Source organism: Erpetoichthys calabaricus, chromosome 2 (genome assembly GCF_900747795.2).
Source record: "Erpetoichthys calabaricus chromosome 2, fErpCal1.3, whole genome shotgun sequence".
NCBI classification, from domain to species: domain Eukaryota; kingdom Metazoa; phylum Chordata; class Cladistia; order Polypteriformes; family Polypteridae; genus Erpetoichthys; species Erpetoichthys calabaricus.
Window position 1 is genome coordinate 285,050,494 of NC_041395.2, and position 20,951 is coordinate 285,071,444.

Sequence of the window (20,951 nt, forward strand, 5' to 3'; positions counted from 1 at the left end):
TTAATTTAATCTAAAACTATGCATTTTAGAGAAGATTATAATTAAAACTGATCACTCTATTGAGAGGATGTTACTGACTTTGGCCTTTATATACTATACTTTATTATGTTATGGCTATCCTTGACTATACTGTCCTCAACTATGAAACAAATTGCATTCTACAAGCTAAGAGCAAATACACACAAAAATTTAAAGTAAATTCACAAGCAACTGCAAATGCATGAAACACTTTATGTTCACGCAACACTGCAGTGAGTCTTCTTTACTAACAAAGGCTTCCATTTGAGAAGATAGAAATACATTACTTATTGTGTAAAATAACATGTACCGGCAAGAAGTTGTACTGGAAATGGCCAAATGTGGAATTCATAGTCTGGAAGAAGATAAATGGTGTATGAGGAAATGTTTATAATAAGATAATATCTACAATTGACAGCCTAACACATGCTTTACATTTTGAGCAAATTGTAAACATTTCTGTCCTTTATTTTAGATAGACTTAAAATTTAAAGATGACAGAAAAGTAAAAAGTTAGACTATTGAACATTATAATTTGCTGCTAACTATTTGCTCTGTGAGTTAAAAAGCATAGAACAGTTTTCTGCAATTCATTTATGCATCTATTTACTGTACATTCAAAACACACTTTTATAATATGTAATACAGTATTTTAACAATAAAGGTACACAAAAACACATAAGGTAACAGAACAAAAAGAATGAATTCCCATATATTAAATGACATGTAAACAAAATCTTCAAATAAAAGAGGGGAATCCATTTGCCACTCAACTGATGCTGAATGGGTATGGGCTGTCAAGGGGAGATTGAGATATTCACAATGCTTCTGTTATATATTAGAAATGTAGAATTATGATTTAAGCTAAGATTTGTATATCTCATTTCTTCATCCAAAATCATTCTGCTATCATTCTGATTTTGCAGGAATTCACCAAAAGCTAAAGTTTCACTTGTAGGCGGCACATCAACTGCTGAAGAAAGTTCAGTTGTTTGGGCTTCAGTGGTGTTTTGTTTCATATTGGCAGGTGGCTCCGTCACATATGATGAAGGACACAAGAATTCTTCACATTGTTCCAGGAGAAGCAGCTCAGGGCAGGGTTCTCCATCATTTGCAGGCTGTAGAAGAATGTAACGTGTTCTTTGACGCAACCCACTGCCACAGGTGTGACTGCACAATCCCCAAGGTGACCATTCAGACACCTCACAGTCTAGAGGTGTACCTTTAAATGATAAAGTTGAAAAGAATATATGAAATTGTACATTAAGTTTTATATGTCAGAATTAGAAAAATGCCTTTAACTAGTTCAATAAACAAATGATCAATGCCTATCAGGATTTCAGCCATGTTCTGCCTTGCAAAGTTTCTTCTTTGTTTTTGTCATTTCCCACCAGAAGCTTTTGTTATGTCTGTGAATTTTAAATCACATATTAATCAGATCGCTAGGACAGCATTTTTTCACTTAAGAAATATAGCAAAAGTTAGACCTCTTATAACATTGCAAGATGCTGAAAAATTAGTTCACACTTTTGTTTTCAGTCGGCGAGATTACTGTAATGCACTCCTCTCAGGACTACCAAATAAAGACATCAATCAATTGCAACGAGTGCAGAATGCAGCTGCTAGAATCTTAACTAGGAAAACAAAATCCAAGCACATCTCTCCAGTTTTGATGTCACTACATTGGTTACCTGTGTTATTCAGAATTGACTTTAAAATACTACTTATGGTTTACAAAGCCTTAAATAATCTCACTCCATCTTATATATCGGAATGTCTTACACCTTACACTCCAAATCGTAACCTTAGATCTTCAAATGAGTGTCTGCTTAGAATTTCAAGAACTAAACTTAAAAGAAGTGGTGAGGCGGCCTTCTGCTGTTATGCACCTAAAATCTGGAATAGCCAATAGGAATTCGCCAGGCTAATACAGTGGATGGAGCACTTTAAAAAACTGCTAAAAACACATTACTTTAACATGGCTTTCTCATAGCTTCATCTAGTTAATTCCTGATGCTCTGTATATTCAATTAATTATCATTATTATACATAGTGGCTCCAAAATCCGTACTAACTCTTTCTCTCTCTTCTGTTCTTTTTCCGGTTTTCTGTGGCAGCAATCTGCGCCACCACCACCTAATCAAAGCACCGTGATGTCCCTACATTGATGGATTAAAGACCAGAAGTCCACATGACCATCATCATCAAGTCCTTCCATGGGAACCCTGAGTACAATGAGGACAGACTGATGTCATTTATGTTAGGTAGAATGCCTAGAGGGGGCTGGGTGGTCTCGTGCCCTGGAACCCCTGCAGATTTTATTTTTTCTCCAGCCATCTGGAGTTTTTTTTGTTTTTTCTGTCCTCCCTGGCCATCGGACCTTACTTTTATTCTATGTTAATTAGTGTTCTCTTATTGTAATTCTTATTTTGTTTTTTTTCTCTTTCTTCATCATGTAAAGCACTTTGAGCTACATTGTTTGTATGAAAATGTGCTACATAAATAAATGTTGTTGTTGTTTGATTTGTGTTTTCTTTTTATCCTTGCTCCCATGCCCTCTTTATTGCCAATAATGCCAAGTCTATTTAAAACATAGCCTGGCAAATGCAACTTTCTGTGGCGTTAGTAATCTTAGCTTGCACATTCTTTGGCAAATTTTTTGTACTCACCACTTTGAATAAAGTTAGCTGTCTTTTGGGTATCTTTATTTTTGATTTTTTTTTTGTTTTGTTTTTTTAGTTTTTTAATATGGCATTGACTTTGAGTATTTAAAGATTTTGGGTAATTAGATCTATTCTGTGTTTTTCAGTTCTTTCATTTTCTTTGTGATTGTTCCCTTTTCTGCCTCTTTCTTTGCTAATTAGTTTAGTTATTTAATTTTGAATAGTTTTTCTGACTCATTTTTTTAATTGTTTTGTTTATTTCTTTCCATATTTGTTATTATTGATTATTGAATGCAGAATTTTTTCCATGTTTGGACATAAAATTCTTCATTTAATTTAAATTAATAATTCAATTTTGTATTCAGTTGGGGAAGCCTTTTGTTGTTTTGGTCTTCTCTTACAGCAATTTCAAAACACTACCTGTTTCTGAGCATTCATTAAGAAATCACGGGCAGTTCATCTATGTGTTATAATTTGAAAAACATGGAAATTGCATAGAATAAGTGGTTGTAAAAAGTCTAGTCAAATAATTTAATCAGTTACATATATTTAATTTGAATTTGCGAAACTGCACTTACCTTGCTGCATTGTAAAAGTTAATACACCCTGTGGGTGCTCTGGAGGAAAGACAGGCATCCTGGCTGGGATAAAGAAAGGTTTCATATCTGACCATAAGGCCATAATGGAAGGACCGAGAAAATGGACTCACCAGGAGCAGACATGGCAGACAGTGTTCCTCAGGGCTAAACCCAATTAGGACACCCTTAGGGTTGCATGGGAAATGGAGTCTGGAAATGCAACCCTGTTGGGGTCTTTGTGGTCCACCATAGGTCACTGTCAGGGGAGGACTGCCTGGTTTCCACACAACTCGGAACTGTTCCAGATGACTGGGATAAGAGACCGGAAACATTTCCTGGGTCAGGCTTAAAAGAAAGTCTGCTGCCTCATTTGGACGAGTCAGAGTCAGGAGGCAGTGAGGAGAATTTAGAAGGCTGTATATTGTCTGTAAGTTTAATTGTATTGAGCTGTCTGGATTAATAATGCTTACATTTGCACCAAGAGTTGTGTGTGGGTCATGGAGTTTGGGGGCTTGGTGGCGCCCCCTACTGTTTACAACACTTACTCTGAGACATGTTATTCGTTAAATTATAAACATGTGGCCACTACTTAAACTCCATGTCATTTTTTTTTACATTCCAATGCAGAATAGATGTCTTCAGTGTAAATCATAGCTCAGTTTAGAAGCATATTGAGCAAAATAGTAGCAATTGCCATTGTACATATTTCTGAAATACAACAACAGCAAACCTAAAATACTTTACCACATACAAAGCTAGCATACCACTTATGGCGCTGTGAAATTCTGAAAGATGTTGACTGTAGCAGCTTACTGTATCCACACCACTAGCAAAGAAAACCTTATTGACTGGCAGTCAAATAAATTCAATAAAGAGGGTATGTATAATGAGAGAAGCTCCCTGATTAAAGAGTGATTTTTGCTATTAAAAGATAGAAAATGTGACTGTTCCCCTTTAACAAATTCTCAATGGTTTACGTCATATTCCCAATACAATATTAAATAATATACTTCTTGCTATTTAATTTCATAATCCCCTGTTGATCTAGGTGAGTTTTGGAGTGTTTGGGTTATCTTTTACTCATCTTTTTTATTATTCTGTTTTCATTTTTATATGTATTTTTTCAGGATTTGATCATATCATCTAATGTTTGCACGGTGCTGATTGCTGCAGACCACGTTGAGCACATGTGCCAGTAAGTTTCTTAATGAATGCCAGGTTATTTGATGGTGAGGTGTTGAGGAGGCTCTCTTGTCTGAACTTTACATTAAAATAAACAAAAGGCTCTTTCATAATGTTTTGGTAGAGAATTTCAGGTTTCTGATTTAAGTATTCTCCTGACTACTAATTTTTTATGTAACTCCATTTAGAGAAGTTTGAACACCAAATGTTTGAGCCTTGTTTGTTTTGTGCTTTTATTTTCTGGATAACAGCTTTAGCCTCAGTGGCCCTGATAAAATACAGTAGACAATGAAATGCTCTTACTTACTAAATGATTGTGCTAGTCACAAACAGTATATCTCATTTACTCTTTACAAAACACATACACTATCCCCTGGTCAATCATATGGTTTTTATGTGTTTCTTGACTAGGGATCAGCACCTCAAAGAATGGCAGAAGGAAAGGCCAATGCTGCTACTATAAATGTTATCACTGTTCACTCAAGTCAAAGAAAGTAACCAGGCAGCCACCAGACATGCTATCTCCTACTGCTACAGATCATCTACCACCATCTTTATTTTTATTTACTTTGCTGTTGTCTAGTAAATTGCACAATTTTTGGTTTAAATTTGTCAGCTTTAATAAAGCATGTTATGTTATTGATATTAAATTTAGATTCCATGTATAGGCTTTTAAAAAAAATTAATAAATGAACATTAAAATGAAAAATAACAACTCTTTTTGTCAAAAAAATAAAATAAAAATCCTACAGAGGAAGACATTGAAGTAGAAGGTGCTGTAAAAGGACCAAGACCAATGAATGTAAGAGATCATTTGTATTCTTCTCATTAGTCACCTATCAACATCCTTGTGAAGCATCATCTCCATGATTAGATGGGATACACTGATAATATTTTTCTAAATGGAAAACTGTTATATATTTCTGGTAGATTAACTGCTACATAACACATTTTTTACACGTATCAGTCTAAGTTGACGTTTTTTGACAAAGACCAGTCAAACTTGGGGTTGGTGGTGGCTTTACACATTTACAAACAATAAATAAACAGCATAAATGAAATACATGCTGGATGTAAACTTTAAGTATGCTGAATTTGTGCATCTTATTTTATGATTTTTTTGCTATCTTAGCGCTCTTTGCTTTGCAGTATGCTCTTAAAAATAATGATTCTTTAATGGCATTGTATGGTCCTTTACTGGGTTGCGTAGTTCCTTGTAGAACTATTGATAGACAAAGCACCATTTCATTCTGAGAAGGGTTCTTTGCATATGACGTTCACTCTTTGTGCTTTGAAAAAATGTCCTAATATGTAGAGGAAAAAAAAGAAATATTTAATGTGTGGTAGGCTACCTAGTAGAACACTGCTGTAACAGATTGTGAAAACCAGAATTTAGCTTGTGTTCTTGTTTGCAACTGGGTCCTTTTAAAATCAGGACCCATTTGTATTTCACAATTCTGTTACAATCTAGTCATGGTTATTAACAGACCTAAATAAATGGAATCTTTTTCTGGATGGGTCTTTTGGGACCCAAAAATGGCTCCACTATGACATCGCTATGAAGAACCACTCTGGCACATTTATTTTAACAGTGTATTGTATATGAAGTTTGGTTTATTTTTGACTCTACCTCTTTGCTTACTAAGCGAGGTATATTAATACACAGAACATATAAACTCCACTCAAACTGAAATTGAAAGTGGAATACAAACTCACTGTATTGGATCCATCTATCAGAGGTGCTAACTACAATGTCTCTGTGTTGTCCTACCATTAGAAATGTGTGTCTGACTGTACTGCATGCTTTTAATTTCTAGAAGCTTTGGGTGTTGGCAATATTGTTTACAAGATTTTCAGTGAATAGGTTTTATATTATGTAAGAGTTTTACTGATTACTTCATACAGTACTTCTAAAACTTTCCATAGGTAACATAAGCACAGTGCAATGCAAACAAAAAGAATGAATGAACATTAAGCAATAAGTTAACTACTTTAAAATTGAAATAATGGCAAAGTTTACTCTTTACAAATAGCTACATCTTATATCTGTTTTTAGAATTTTCTTACTTATTGCACAGTTGAATGTAAGAACACTAATTTAAACATAAACTAATCTGATTAAAATTTGTTTGCAGTCCACTTTACCTTTCATTGCCTTGTTTTCTGAATTTTCATTAACAACTCCACTGTTGATAGAAGACTCCTTTTCTGTCCTCTGGGCAAAAGATGGTTTGGTTTGATTGGCTTCTCTATCCATCAAGCTTTCATTGTAGTTAACCATTTGTGTAGATAACAGACGAAACTCTAAATAGCCCAATCTTGGTAATTTTTGTAAACGAGGATAGTAAAAAGAATTGGCAGGATGAGCAGGACTTTGTGCTGTAATGGGGGAAATTGGTTCTTGGGGCTCAGTGGCAAAATTTGGAGAAGAAAAAACAAAACCACTGTCTGTTCCTGCATCCCAAGGATAAAGATCAAAAATCACAACTTCCTCCCAATGACCACTTTTGCAAAGATTCAGACTGTTGACTCCAACAAACCAATCTGGACTTGGAATTATGCGGGCCAAGATGGAAATCTAAAATTGAAGAAGATCATCCCATCTTAAGTAAACTGACTTGTAAGGATGTCTGAAAGAGAAGTTAATCTTTGAATGCAGAAAGAAAAGACACTACAAGGTAAGATTTAATGTTGACATCTAAAAAATTCAAAGAGAAATTTATTTTCAAAACCTTTACAGTTGACTTTTCATTGACTCAAACCAAACTCATCCAAGATCCAAAAGGAAAAATAGTGTGCATTGTCAACTACAGTACAGACTTATTAGTAATCACTATTAATAAAGATTTCTGATTCAAATAAATGTATGATGCAACTGGTGGTATTTTAGCATGTAGAGTTAAAATAAGTTAAAATAAGGTTCCTTCATAGGGTTGTGGGGTTCACACCCCATGACAGGGCAAACACATCAGCTGTTGGAGCGAAACATCTGCTTCTCCAGATTCAGATAAGCTAGTTGAGGTGGTTTAGAAATGTAGAATATGATTTGTCCTGTGCACTTCCCTTGGGAGATACACCAAGCATTGCTCATTGGCAGAAGACTGAAGGACAGACCCAGAATTTGCAGTTTGGATAATATTTCTTGTGTCCTAGTCAATTTATTTTCCAGGAAGGCCTGGAGAAAGTTGTTGTGTACAGAGATGCCAGGTCAGTCTGGTAGGTCTATCTATCTATCTATCTATCTATCTATCTATCTATCTATCTATCTATCTATCTATCTATCTATCTATCTATCTATCTATCTATCTATCTATCTATCTATCTATCTATCTATCTATCTATCTATCTATCTATCTATCTATCTATGTCCATGTATTTTAAATGCTTAGTAACTGTTTTTAAATCCACGTAATCCAGCTCATTGTAATGAAGAGCCAGAGTCTATTCAGGTTTCTGTCATTTCTGTAAAATTAATTTTAGGCCAGGTTCCAGCACTTGTGCCCGAGTTGAGTAGCCTTGCATAAAGTTTTAGCTAGCATCAGTCTTAATTATTTCCTGTATAATTTAATGTTGCTTTTATCAGGTCTCCTCTCAGACATCTAAGATAAGAGTAATGTTTTATTTCCATAAAAACGTCTTCTAGTATAATCTACAGTACATTTTTATTTTCTGGGTATTTCTTTTTTTCAAGTGTGTATTGCCCAGAACTTATCATACTGTATACTTTGTTAACATATCATGCATCTCCTACTGAAAAGGAATCAAGCCTATACATTTCTGTGATTATGTTATTAAATGTTATTAAAGGTGCCTTATGTTTTTAATTACTTACACAATAATATAAAGGTAAAGTTGCAGAAAAATTAGAGACCTCTGCCTTGCTGAAATAAAACTCACAAGTCAAAAGTGTCAGTTCTATTCAGCCTCTTTCAATTGCATTTATGAAAGGATGACTGCATACAGCAAAATGCTAAATGACTGTCACCATATAGTGTATACATTTCTTTGAAAGTGGCGAAACTCTAAACTCTGCCAGTTTGGCTTGGGTTTTGTTGATTAATGACTAGTTATTGGCATCACATGCTAGTGGGGGAGGGTCACAGAAATGACTGGTGCATCAGTTCCCAAAAATTACCACTTCAGTGTTATTATCTTCTCTTGAAGAACAAGTTCTTAACATCTAAAAATGCAGCATTTTAAACTAGCATTTTTGGTAACTCTTTATTTATGTGTTTTAAATTGAATTAAATTTTAAATATGAATTTCGTATATACTTTCACTTTCCAGAAACAAGAACAGGTGTAAATGTTATTCAGCATAGGATCAAGTTCTGTATTAAAACAGAAACTCCTTGTATGTACATAATATAGAATGTAGACAGACAATTTTTACCAGAGGAGAGTCAGGCATCAGAGTGACGGTGCTGCTCTGCTTTCCTACTCCCGCTTTAATGGCATCTATCAAGAAGCAAGTATCTGATTCCAGTTCCTTTGCCAATAGTTCATAATTACCATCTTCAACAAACACTTTAAGCCCTGGCGATGCCAGCCCACCTTCAGTCCAAATGAAATCCGGTGACTTGTGAGAACAGCCTGTAAAACAAAAAACAATTAAATTTTGCTCTTCTCATTATTTTCAGTTGGCCTTTTACATGTACTTTGTCAAATCCTACCTGTGATTTTCATATTAGGTGCAATAATAAACTACTTATTTAATCTCTTAATTTTTTTGCTGTTCAGGGTCACAGAAAGCCAGAGTCATGTCTGAAAGCATCTGTCAAAATGCAGAAACTAACAATGAAGATATATCATTCAGAACACATTTACACAAAGGTTTACTATCAGTCCCAGTCAATTTAAAGTCACCAGTTAGAATGACTACATGTGGTTGGATTGAGGATAGAAATTATAATCCTTAATTACAATGAAATTGTAATTGATTATTTCTTTATAGATAAATTTTTGCCCCATGATTAAAACTTGCTAGAATTACGCTATTGTTATCTCCGCCCACGCCTCTTTGATCATGGAACTCAAATCATTATGCCCCACATACTCATCTCACAGCTGGCATCTTAACCAACTTTTATTAGCGGACGAGAACTGTACAGAGGTAATATCCAAACAAACTGATTTTTTAGAGACAAATACATCCTCAGAGGTCTCTACAGGAATACTCTGGGAAACTCTGAAGGCATTTCTAAAAGATGTGATAAAGGCGCCATATATGCACCCGACCCAACACAGATTAGACATGGAGGCACATGTATAAAATAAATAAACTTTTATTTTCCTTCAGCTGGAGGGCACGTCTTCCCCGTGTCACCCAGCCACAACACAGTCCCAAAGCACCAACACACAAAAGTAACACACTCTTCTTCTGCACCACCGCTCCTCCCAGGCAACCTTGTCCTTCTCCACCCGACTCTGGCCTCTGAGTGGTGGTTGATGGCTCCTTTTATTGGGCACCATGAAGTGCTCCAGGTGCTTGATTGCTGCACTTCTGGGTGTGGCGAAACCTGTGCCCAGAAGGGTCCAGCAGCTCCATTGGCAATTCACTTTCAAAATGCTTCTGACGTAAAGGGTATTATCAGAGAGGGACTTGAACAGAAAATATCACTATATGCAGATGATATGGTATTGTATATGTCAGATCCACAAAATACTGTGCCTGCAGTCCTGACAGCGCTAGCAGAATTTCAAAAGATTTCTAGACTCAAAATTAATTTGAATAAAAGTCTGCCTTTTCCAGTGAACTCTCTAGCACACAATATTAGATTAGACACCTTCCCTTTTATCATCACAGATCAGTTTAAATGCCTAGGAGTAAACATCACAAGTAAACGTAAAACTCTTTATCAACAAAATTTTGCTGTCTGCATGGAAAAACATAAGAAAGACGTGCATAGATGGTCTACCCTCCATCTCACTTTATATAGAAGAATTAACACTGTCAAGATGAATATCCTTCCTAAGCTTCTTTTCCTATTTCAAAGCATCACCATATACATTAACAAATCATTTTTTAAGAAGTTAGATTCAATCATAACCTCATTTATTTGGGATTTTAAACTTCCACGCATCCAAAGGGTGACCCTACAAAGATCTAAAGTAGAAGGTGGCCTGGCTCTACCTAACTTTCAAGTTTTTTACTGGGTGGCAAATACACAAACTATAAAAATCTGGACATTAACACAAAAAGATGAACCTACACACTCTTGGTTCACAATAGAAATAAAACCCTGAAGTACTTCTTTATATTCCTTGCTTGTGCCCCAGCAAATACAAGTTATCATCAACATGCTAACAACCCAACTGAGCTTCATTCACTCAGAATATGGAACCAATGTGGAAAGTTCTTCAAGAAAGAGAAGCTTTTATCTGTGGCACCTCTGCCCAATAACCACCTTTTTCCACCCTCTCAAATGTACACAGTTGTTAATGTTTGATCATACAGGATTAAATCACTTAGAGATTTGTACATAGATAATGTCTTTGCATCCTTTGAACAATTACACTCCAAATTTAACTTTCCATCAACACAATTTTTCCCACTATTTCCAAATTAGAAACTTTGCTAAACAAAATCTGCCCAATTTTCCTCACCTCCCACCTGCTTCTATTCCAAAAGAAATATTGATCAGTCTTGAGGACTCAGACAGCATTTCTATAATATATAAAAACATTTTAAAGTCCCTTCTTTTCAAAGATCCCAGAATACAGTGGGAAAGGGATCTTTTACTCAACATTTCAGAAGAGGAGTGGAAGGTCAGCCATGCACAGAATTCACTCGAGCTCCATATGTGTAAAGCATACAATTATTCAACTTAAAATCTTTTATCGAGCACATCTGTCTCATTTAATATTGTCCAAAATATTTCCAGGGCAAGATCCAACCTGCGAACGTTGCAATCAAACTCCAGCCTCATTGGGCCATATGTTTTGAGCATGCACCAAATTAACATTATTCTGGACCAATATCTTTAAATGCCTTTCAGACAGCCTTGGTGTCACAATCCCTCCTAATCCATTAACAGTTATGTTTGGTGTACTCCCAGATGGGCTTAAAGTGGAGAAGGACAAGCAAACTGTAGCTGCCTTTACTTCACTATTGGCATGTAGACTTATCTTGCTCAACTGGAAGAAATTCTAGCTCACCTCTTTTAAGTCAGTGGGTAACTGATGTCTTATACCATTTGAAATTGGAAAAAAAATCTAATTCTCACTTAGAGGATCTGTTCAAAACTTTTTTTAAAACCTGGCAGGATCCAAACATTTTAGAATAAGCATTTACATTGGGGAAAAGGATTCTCTCCCCTCCTTTTTTTCTTTATGGATGGGGGCTGATTTGAATTAATTTTTGTGAAGTGTGACTTGCTTGTATGGAATGTTACTTGATTTTAATAAATTCAATAACATGTAAAAAAAATCAATTGCAATCCTCAGAGGCCGAAAACTTAAAAGTAGGGACAACATGCAATCATCATACATAATGCACGTCAGACACACATCCAACCAAAGTCAGCTGCTGTTTAATGACAGCACTGCTAGCTGTGCCACTGTGTCATTCATAACAAATTTTAATGTTCTTAAAACAGACTTATGGTGTCCTCATAATCCAATTATCCAAGAGATAATAAAGCTTTCCTCTGAAAAGTACTTACAAAAAGTGAAGAAAAATTAACACTTTCCAGTAATGATTATATATGTGCTTTGTTATAAAGTGATTAAAAGCTGTATGTATTATTTAATATGTCCCATAATTTGCCTGGGTGTCCACTCTGTGTGTTGCAAGTGTCAATCAAGAATGATTCAGGTGCAATTTTGTCTCCCAGATTCCTGTAGAATATACATCTGTGATATAAGATTAGAAGGGGCACCTGCCAGTAGGGAATTACAATAATCGATGCGGGATGTGATAAAAGCATGGACAAGTTTCTCAGTGTTAGAAAAGGAGAGAAAGGCGCGAACACGTGATATGTTACGGAGGTGAACCAGTCCATTATAAGCTGTTCTCACACACACACCCAAACTCACTTAAATCAAGCCAGTTTACAAAGATCAATTGATCGTTCACAATTTTAGAATATGGGAAAGAAACCCATATAAGGAAAGGGAGTAAGGACAAACTCCAGACACATAGTGACCAGCCCAGGACTCACACGCTACAGTATCTCCTTTAATCTAAGCAGCAGCAATCACTCTTGTGATACTGTAAATTTTCCTCATTAAATCTTGTACGTAATTTTCAAATGCATCAGTTAAAGAGCTGTTTCAGCATTTAATAAAGTCTCAGTATGCTTTCTCAGGTTGTTCAGACTCCTTAATGTCATGACCATAATCACCTTCAAGTGGGAGATGAAATTTAATGCAAGTAAATGTAAAGTATTACACATTGGAAGTATAAATGTTAGATTTGAATAAAACTTGGGAGTTCTGAGTATTGAAAGTACTTTATGAAGAAGATTTAGGAGTCATAGTATACTCATCGTCATCAACTTCCAGACAGTGATCAGAAGCCATTAAGAAGGCTAACAGAATGTTAAGTTATATAGCACAATGTGTAGAATACAAGTCTAAGGAAGTTATGCTGAAGCTTTATAATGCACCGGTGAGGCCTCATCTGGAGTACTGTGTGCAATTTTGGTCTCCAGGCTACAAAAAAGATATAGAAGCACGAGAAGAGTGACCAGGCCGATTTCAGGACTGTAGGGAAGGAGTTATGAATAGAGAAAAAAATAGTTGAAACTTTTCAGTGCGAGCAAAAGAAAATTAAGAGGTGACATGATTGAAATGTTTAAAATTATAAAGGGAATTAGTACAGATCATTGAGACTTTAAAATGAGTTCAACAAGAACATGGGGACACAGTTGGAAACTTGATAAGGGTAAATTTCGCACAAACATTAGGAAGTTTTTCTTCACACAGAGAGCCATAGACAAATGGAATAAGCTCCCACGTAACATGGTAAACAGTAGGACTTTAAGGACTTAAATTCAGCTTAATGTTATTTTGATAGAATTAAGTGGATAGAACTGGCAAGCGTTGATGGGTTGAATGGACTTTTCTCATCTAAATATTCTAAAGTGACTTTAATATGCTAAACTAAAACTGGGAGCTGTCAAGGCCACAACCTGGAATTCTTTTGTCAGCACATACACATGTGTGATTTTAGGAACAGATGCAAACAAGCAAATTAACAAACATAAATAAAGATGTCTTGTTAACAGACCAAAGAATATAATGTATTAAATTGTTAAAGGAAACATCTGTGTTTTGTACTTTCATAACACACAGGTTAAAAAAAAACTTTATAGAGATATCATGGAGTGTTCAGGACATTTATTTGAATGAAAACATATTTTTCTCCTGTTTTGGGGTTATGTTTATTTTCTCCTTCATTCACTGGAAAGCTGCTGTTCTTCATCACTGATAATAAAGGATCCTAGTTTTTCTTTCACATACTTGGTGAGCTAAAATAAAAGAGCCGTTTTCTACTAGTGGCATATTTTGAAAACTGCCTGCTTGCATAGATGGGGCTGCTTCTGGGAGACTTGATGTGGCTCATTAGAAATAACTGAGACTTGCAAGCTGGAATGAAAATAAAATTATGTGTTGACTAGAAAAAAGAAAGAACATAACAGAATTCTATATATACAGGCTTCTTTACATGTCTATTCAGCTCATCCTCACCTGCAGGATTCAGTTGGTGCTAATGAGCCACAGCATGCAGACAATACACCTCATGGTCTTTGGATGGAATGCAGCCCTGTTAGGGCATTTTAACAGATGGTTTTAGGCAAGAGCTACTGTAGCATTATTTTTGTAAACACAAGTACTACTCAAAAAGTACTCCTGTCTTCATTTTAACAGTGATTAATTTCTAGATATCTCTGATTTAAATATAAATTGTGATGCTTTATGTGCAAGTTTTTTTTAATTCCTTCTCTACTGTTGTAACAATTATGACAGGAACTGCTGTATCCTCCTCTGATGCCACATTTCCCTGGTGTGTGTGAGTGTATGTGTGTGTATGTGTGTGTGTGGGTGGGTGTACGTGTGTGCAAATGAATCATGTACAAAAGTAGTACCATGCAAGATGAAGGAAGTTTTTATGTTCCTGGTCCTCACCAACTGTACTCCGTATAAGATGTTGCTCATGCTCAACCTGCTCTGAATGTTAACCAAAAATGGATGAATGTTGTTTACTCAAATAATGCTTAATTTATATAATTTAAACAGGAAATTATAATAGAAGTATACATTCATATTACTGTATATGCATGTGACTGAGCATGTGTGTATCTGAGCTGCGCTTAACAATGGACTGACGGCCTATTCAAGGCTGGCTCCTACTTTATATTTGATGTTGCTGCAATAGACGCTGATATCCTGTGCAAGTGAACTGGATAAGCCAAGAAAGAAAATGAATGAATGAATGAATGAATGAAAACATAAATGCTGTAGTAATCCATGGTATGCCATATACTGTATACACTGTAAACTATTAATAATATTTAGTACAGTCTGCGGAGGGTTGGCGCCCTTCCCGGGATTGGTTCCTGCCTTGTGCCCTGTATTGGCTGGGATTAGCTCCAGCAGACCCCCGTGACCCTGTGTTCAGATTCAGCGGGTTGGAAAATGGATGGATGGATGGATGGATATATATATATATATATATATATATATATATATATATATATATATATATATATATATATATATATATATATATATATATATAATATGTAATATATCCAATAATATAACACAAAAACATTAGCTAATCAAGTAAATAGTAAATATTAACTATTAAGGTGGAAACAAATCTAAGCAATTGTAAATTCTAATACAGACCTACTCTGATAAATAAACATCTACAATCACAAATGAACTAATGCACTTTAATTCCTATCATAATTTTCTATCCCACGTCTGTTTCACACTTCATGCCTTATTACTGTCAAAAATTCTAATAATAGCTATAATGAAGCTACCATATTAGATTGGATTAGATAGACAGATAGATAGTGAGAAGGACAATGCGCAGTGGTGGGTGACCCGGCCGGGATGAGGCAAGGTTCTTTACCTGGATGTGAGGCCAGCCTGTCAGAAGCACATAAAGAAAGGCAGGAACTGGCATCCCAGCAGGTTTGGACTGAGTAATAATAACCGGCTGGAAGGCCAGTGTGATAGAAGGACCGGGGGAGACAACCAGTCAGTGTTACATGCTCCCTGGACACAATAGGTGAAAGGCTCCCTGGGTGACACTACCAGTATGGACACCCACTAGGCATGCTGGAAACTGTAATCCCATAGTGCAGCCTTGTTGGGTTCCAGGTGAGGCACCAGTGGGTGCTGTGGGAATTTGTGATCTCTACTCTCTGAGGCTTCAGCTGACCTGGAAGTGCTTCCATTGAGCTGTGCCCTAGCATCAGAGATACTCCCAGGTCTAAGGTAAAGGAAGCCACTCAACCTCACCCAGGAAAGTTGGAGTCAGGAGTGGAGCTGGAAAACACTCACCTGGGAGGAGTGGAAGAATGAGAGAGAGAGACAAAGGAGAAGAGAGCATTTATGCTTACACAGCATGTACAAAACCTTTTTGTAAGGTATTTTGGTTAATAAACCTTTTTTATTGTATGTGTTTGGGGTTTGGGTCGCTGCAATGGTCACAATAGATTGATAATTTAAATGAAAAGGCATACATTTTTAAATAAGGTATAATCTAAAAAATAAAGGCGCCGAAGAGGTTACTCAGAGCAATGCCATGTGGAACCATTTTTGGTTCCCAAAAGAACTATCCACATGAAGGTTTCAGAAAGAACCTTTAGTTTGATCTGTAACAGGCTGCATAAATAACATGATAACACATTTACATATGTCAATCGGTTCCTGATTTTAAAAGATCTCTTACTGCATTCAATAACACAGGCTATGTTCAGGTTTTCTTGCTCTTTCAGTGTCCTGATAGGTCACTAAGGGAAATGAGGACCTTGATTTCCTAGAATAGAAGAAGATACCATTTAATCTCCTTTCATAGTGGTGACCCCTCTTGTCCTCTCTATGGTTCCCTCATTTTTTCCTTGTTTGGATGGGATTAGTTTAACACAAGGAGGTGCCCAAAGCTGATCATGACTCCAGGAGTATTTTGACTATAAATGTGTTTTCCTTTAAGTTTAATTTATTGGGTTGCGGGGGGCTTATGGGCCATGAGGAATAATATTGTTTGAGTAGTGGGGGAACATTGATTCCTGCAACAACCATCTAGATGAAGAAGCAAGAAATAACTTTTAATTATTTTGATCTGAAGCAGATTCCATTAACATATACAATATCATATTTGAGAAATGCCAATGGGTTCATAATTTTAAAAGGAAAAATGAATCTGGATAAACTCTGTTTTTTTATCTGTAGTATCCTGCTGGGTACCCTACTATACATTGAAGATTTCTGTTTTGTCCTATTAGAAACCTTTTAAAAATCCAAGAACCAAATTCATATGCTAACAGACATTTTCAGAAAGAAATTTTTCTTTGTCTAGCAATGGTTCTATGAGGAACCACACAACCCAGTAAAGTGTCATTAAATAACCAGTTATACATCTAAAGGCAAAATAAGGGGTTCTAGCACAAAACACATAAAAATATAATGAATTCTAACTGTAAATGGCAAACCAGATTTGCAGAAACAAACAGCCATCCATTTTCTGACATTTAATTTCCACATCAGGGTTCCATCAGCTAGAAGCTATCTTTTATATAAATTTCTTTGTATGCTCAACCTTCATTAATTACCTGTATATATTTAATAATTTGATTATGCCAGGAATCGAAGTGATTTTTCAAATTTGTACCGAAGGACAAAATTTTTTTTTAAATGATACCTGAACGAATTCTACATGAAAGAACTGTCACAAGACCACAAACACGTGTCAACTAAAATGTAAATATGTGTCAGGATTATTAAACTGATCATAGTAAGAAATAATTAGGAACATTTCTTATAAACGTGTTTAGGAATTAAAGCCTCACTGGGACGTGAAGAAAAGAGGCACAAAAGCTGTCACCAAATTGGACGCAGCTTAGTTACAAATCTCACGCACTTAACTACAGGATAACGAGATCACATATAGCTTCGTGTGCTCTGCATTCTGTTTTTATGCCATATTTTGCTTTATTCTACTATTTATAATTGTTGTGCATCTTGTGGCTCGTGGAAGTTCTCAATGTGGCAGAAAAAATGAATTGAACTAAAGTGTGAAAGGTCGGCAAACTATTAGGATCATGTAATGTATATAAATTGGAGCATACTTAAATGCGAAGGTGTGCTAATGTTTACATCATTTATTCCAGTAAACAATTGTTTTATTCAGTAAGTCCTACAAGCTCGATGAGCCATCCTACAAACTCCTGTAGCTAAATATGGACGCGGCACTAACAGAAAGACGCACCACAAAGATGACAAACGAGAAATCTTCATCCGGGCTAATGAGGTAAAGCTGAGCCCGACGAGGCCAGAAGATAAGGAGCTAACGGTGGAGTTCAGGGAAGCTTGTGAAACTCGCTCAAACTCATTTTTATCAGTTTAATGAATTATGGAAATCAATCACATGCCATTAGATGATAAGAGAAAAACGAGTCCCTAACTAACCCCACTTGAAAACAGAGAGAACTTGCCAACTCCGCATAGATTGGGACTCATACAGTACTCGAACCAAACCCTCTGCGCCACCTTGTACGCAGAAATAGACAACTGGCGGTGGTTAATTACAGATGTGTGCCGTACTTTCTGACAGCTGTAGGCTGACATCCTCTTTATATTAAATTAACACTCACCGAAAAGCCGAGACCATTGTGCTGGGGGACGATAAATCGGGTACTGCTTTGGAAAATTCTGCGGACTCCATTCTGCGTTGAAGGTAAGAGAAAAGTTCGATGCGTATACACTTTGACAGGCTGTTGCGTTTATTTCAGAGAGCACCTCACGTAGCGAATTGGCTACGAAAAAAGTCAGAAAAATGGCAGAGGCTGGTAGGCTGGTGGTTTCCATAGCCAGATTATATTGACTGTGCAAAGACCCTCTGGCGTACTGCACTTGTATGTGGGCCGCTGCTGTTCAAATAACCCTTTCAGCTGTCAAGTATCCAAGTCAAATATTTATTTGTTAATCGAGGATACGTTAAAAACAAGGTAACATTAACTTTCAAAGGAAAAAACGTGTCGTTTGTCGAAAAACTAGAAGCCTGAGATGGCCAACTTATTTGGAAGAAACGTTATTCAGCCTCCACCTATGGGTGAATTTTGCATGTTCGCCAGTTTTTTAATTCTTTTTTTTAATAGTTATTTTTGGTAAACGATGCCATTGTGTTGGTTTGTGTGCGATTGTACCCTGCAAGCGGCTGGCACTATGCCCAAGGTCGGTTTCTGTCTCGCTCCTCATACTGTGAGGGTAAGCCATAGCTTTTCAGGATCGCTGCCATGGTCGTGCATTGGAAGCTCTCATTTGTGGATAGTTTAACAGACGTGCCCTGATGTTATTGGTCTGGCAGGACTTTGGATTGCTAAATAATATAATACAGGATCTCATATATTAAGCATTTTCAGAAATGACATGAAAACTTAAATGGAGTGTTATATTGTATCCTGCAAAACACGACCGAGGCTGCAAATAGATGAAGCCAGTTATCTGTACGTTAACTAAGTGAACTTTAACATCAATATTTCTGACCAAGGACAGTTTTAATTAAACAAGGACACAAGTGCGCATTGACTGCTTCAGCCATTAGACTGTCAATAACCTTTGCGAGGAGGATAGCAAACACTGCCAAGACATTTTGCATCAACAGTTTGCAGAATTAATGGTGCTGCCAAAGTATTTCACAGAAACAACTGTGTTCAGATATGATCATGTATGATTTATTATTTTTTATCTTTATTAACGATGCACATTTCAATTTGACCAGAAGGAATCATAATGAAAGGAGCATTATCTAAAAAAGCTGTTTGTCTGGTCCACTTCCCCTGCTAAGGCAACTCACTGAGATATCACAAAAAATTATTCAGGGCAAAAGTGAGTTGTGAGAATTTACAGTTACAGTTACATATGAGTTGGTAGTCTGCCACATACAACATTCATTTCTGTCCTTTTCTAATCAATTTGGATATTTTTTTAAAAAGTGAGTGAAAACATATAAAAAGGACCAAAACTTTAATCACATTTTGAGATGGGTTGGGCAATTTTTAGTAGCATCCAAAAACAAACATGCTGCAATTCTCCCATATTCCAAAGCAAACTGCTTTTGTACATATTTTATGCAGTTACATTTATGAGGTAGGGGAAGGAGAATAAAAGGTAGAAAAAATTAATTTCTTCCTGCAAGCCTGACCCTTTTATTTTTTTAAAGCTATCAAAAGATTCTGCTTTTGCTCCAGCCAAAGCACACTCTGCCTCCAATCTAAAACATTTCTTCACCCCCTTAGTAGCCTGTGATATGTGCACATAAAGGCTGAGCCTGTTTACTAAATACTAGAAGCTTTACCATACTACAAACTATCAAATCCATCATTCCATTGTCTTTGTACCTCTTAACTTATCCCACAGTGGTGAGTGACCATCTTTCCTGAGATTACAAGAAATCATAAAAGGAATTTAATATGTGATTCCAGTTCTCGCTTTCACAAAACAATCTAACTCTCTTCTCTTCTAACTCTCTGTATTTGTAGAATTGCCTTCTGTAATTCAGACATTTAATTCCTAAGCTCTGGCTACATACTTTAGTCAAGGTGTTATATGGCAGGCTTGCGGTTTACCCCAATTTTCCATTGGGAAATGATTTTTTGGATGCTGTAGGTTGTTGTAGATTGATGTAATTTAATTTTCCTCTTTCTTGAGATGTAAGAAGGTATTGATTTGGACCAAAAATGATGTACTTCTAGTATTATATCTGCTGTAAGTGTTCATTTTCTTTGTGAATACATAGTAATATTTATTTAAAAGAAGCACAGGATCTTCTGGATAATTGTGTTTTTTTTTATTCAAGATTACATTTATTGTCATGAACATAGTATTACATAGTGTACACAGTATAAATACATTCCTGAATGTCTTCTCAGAACAGCTGGCAATACAATTCCAACAAAGCACACACATATATATCAAGAGGCCACCAAAGAGTCACTGGCAACTATATGCCCAAGCTAATGGATTTCAGCAGTGCCTACAGGTAAGGGCTCTCTGGCCACACTACCCTTTCCATACTCTGCACCAAAATAAATTGTGTCGTGCATTTGCACATGGAGAAAAAGTTGTATGTATCAAAGTCACAGGTTTCGCTGCAAATTGAATTTAATGCAAATTGTTTCATTCATTATTAATTGTATAATTGAAATACATGCATGATGTGATATGTCAACTTATGATATGCATATCCTGATAGCATTTTCCTTAGCTAATTTATTGTACCATAGCACCACAGCAGGATTTAACTGTTCACCCAGCACTGGAGCACCATT

The 20,951-nt window shown here is 36.1% G+C and overlaps 1 protein-coding gene across 1 annotated transcript; it reads right to left on the reverse strand.

The window, feature by feature from the left end:
* Positions 1 to 448: 448 nt before the first annotated feature.
* LOC114647138 (spondin-2-like) lies at positions 449 to 18,731 on the reverse strand. Its single transcript, XM_028795680.2, has 4 exons — positions 18,276 to 18,731; positions 8,834 to 9,033; positions 6,587 to 7,019; positions 449 to 1,240 (listed from the first exon to the last, which is right to left on the reverse strand). The coding sequence occupies exons 1-4, from the start codon at positions 18,487 to 18,489 to the stop codon at positions 816 to 818; spliced, it is 1,272 nt and encodes a 423-aa protein (XP_028651513.1). The 5' UTR covers positions 18,490 to 18,731; the 3' UTR covers positions 449 to 815.
* Between the last annotated feature and the right edge of the window lie 2,220 nt (positions 18,732 to 20,951).

Coding starts and splice junctions, on each gene's coding strand:
- LOC114647138 (XM_028795680.2), bottom strand. CDS start 18,489: ATGGAAACCACCAGCCTACCAGCCTCTGCCATTTTTCTGACTTTTTTC. Junction 9,034..18,275: donor ACAATGGTCTCGGCTTTTCG/GTGAGTGTTAAT, acceptor TTTGTTTTACAG/GCTGTTCTCACAAGTCACCG. Junction 7,020..8,833: donor TGATGCCTGACTCTCCTCTG/GTAAAAATTGTC, acceptor CTTCAATTTTAG/ATTTCCATCTTGGCCCGCAT.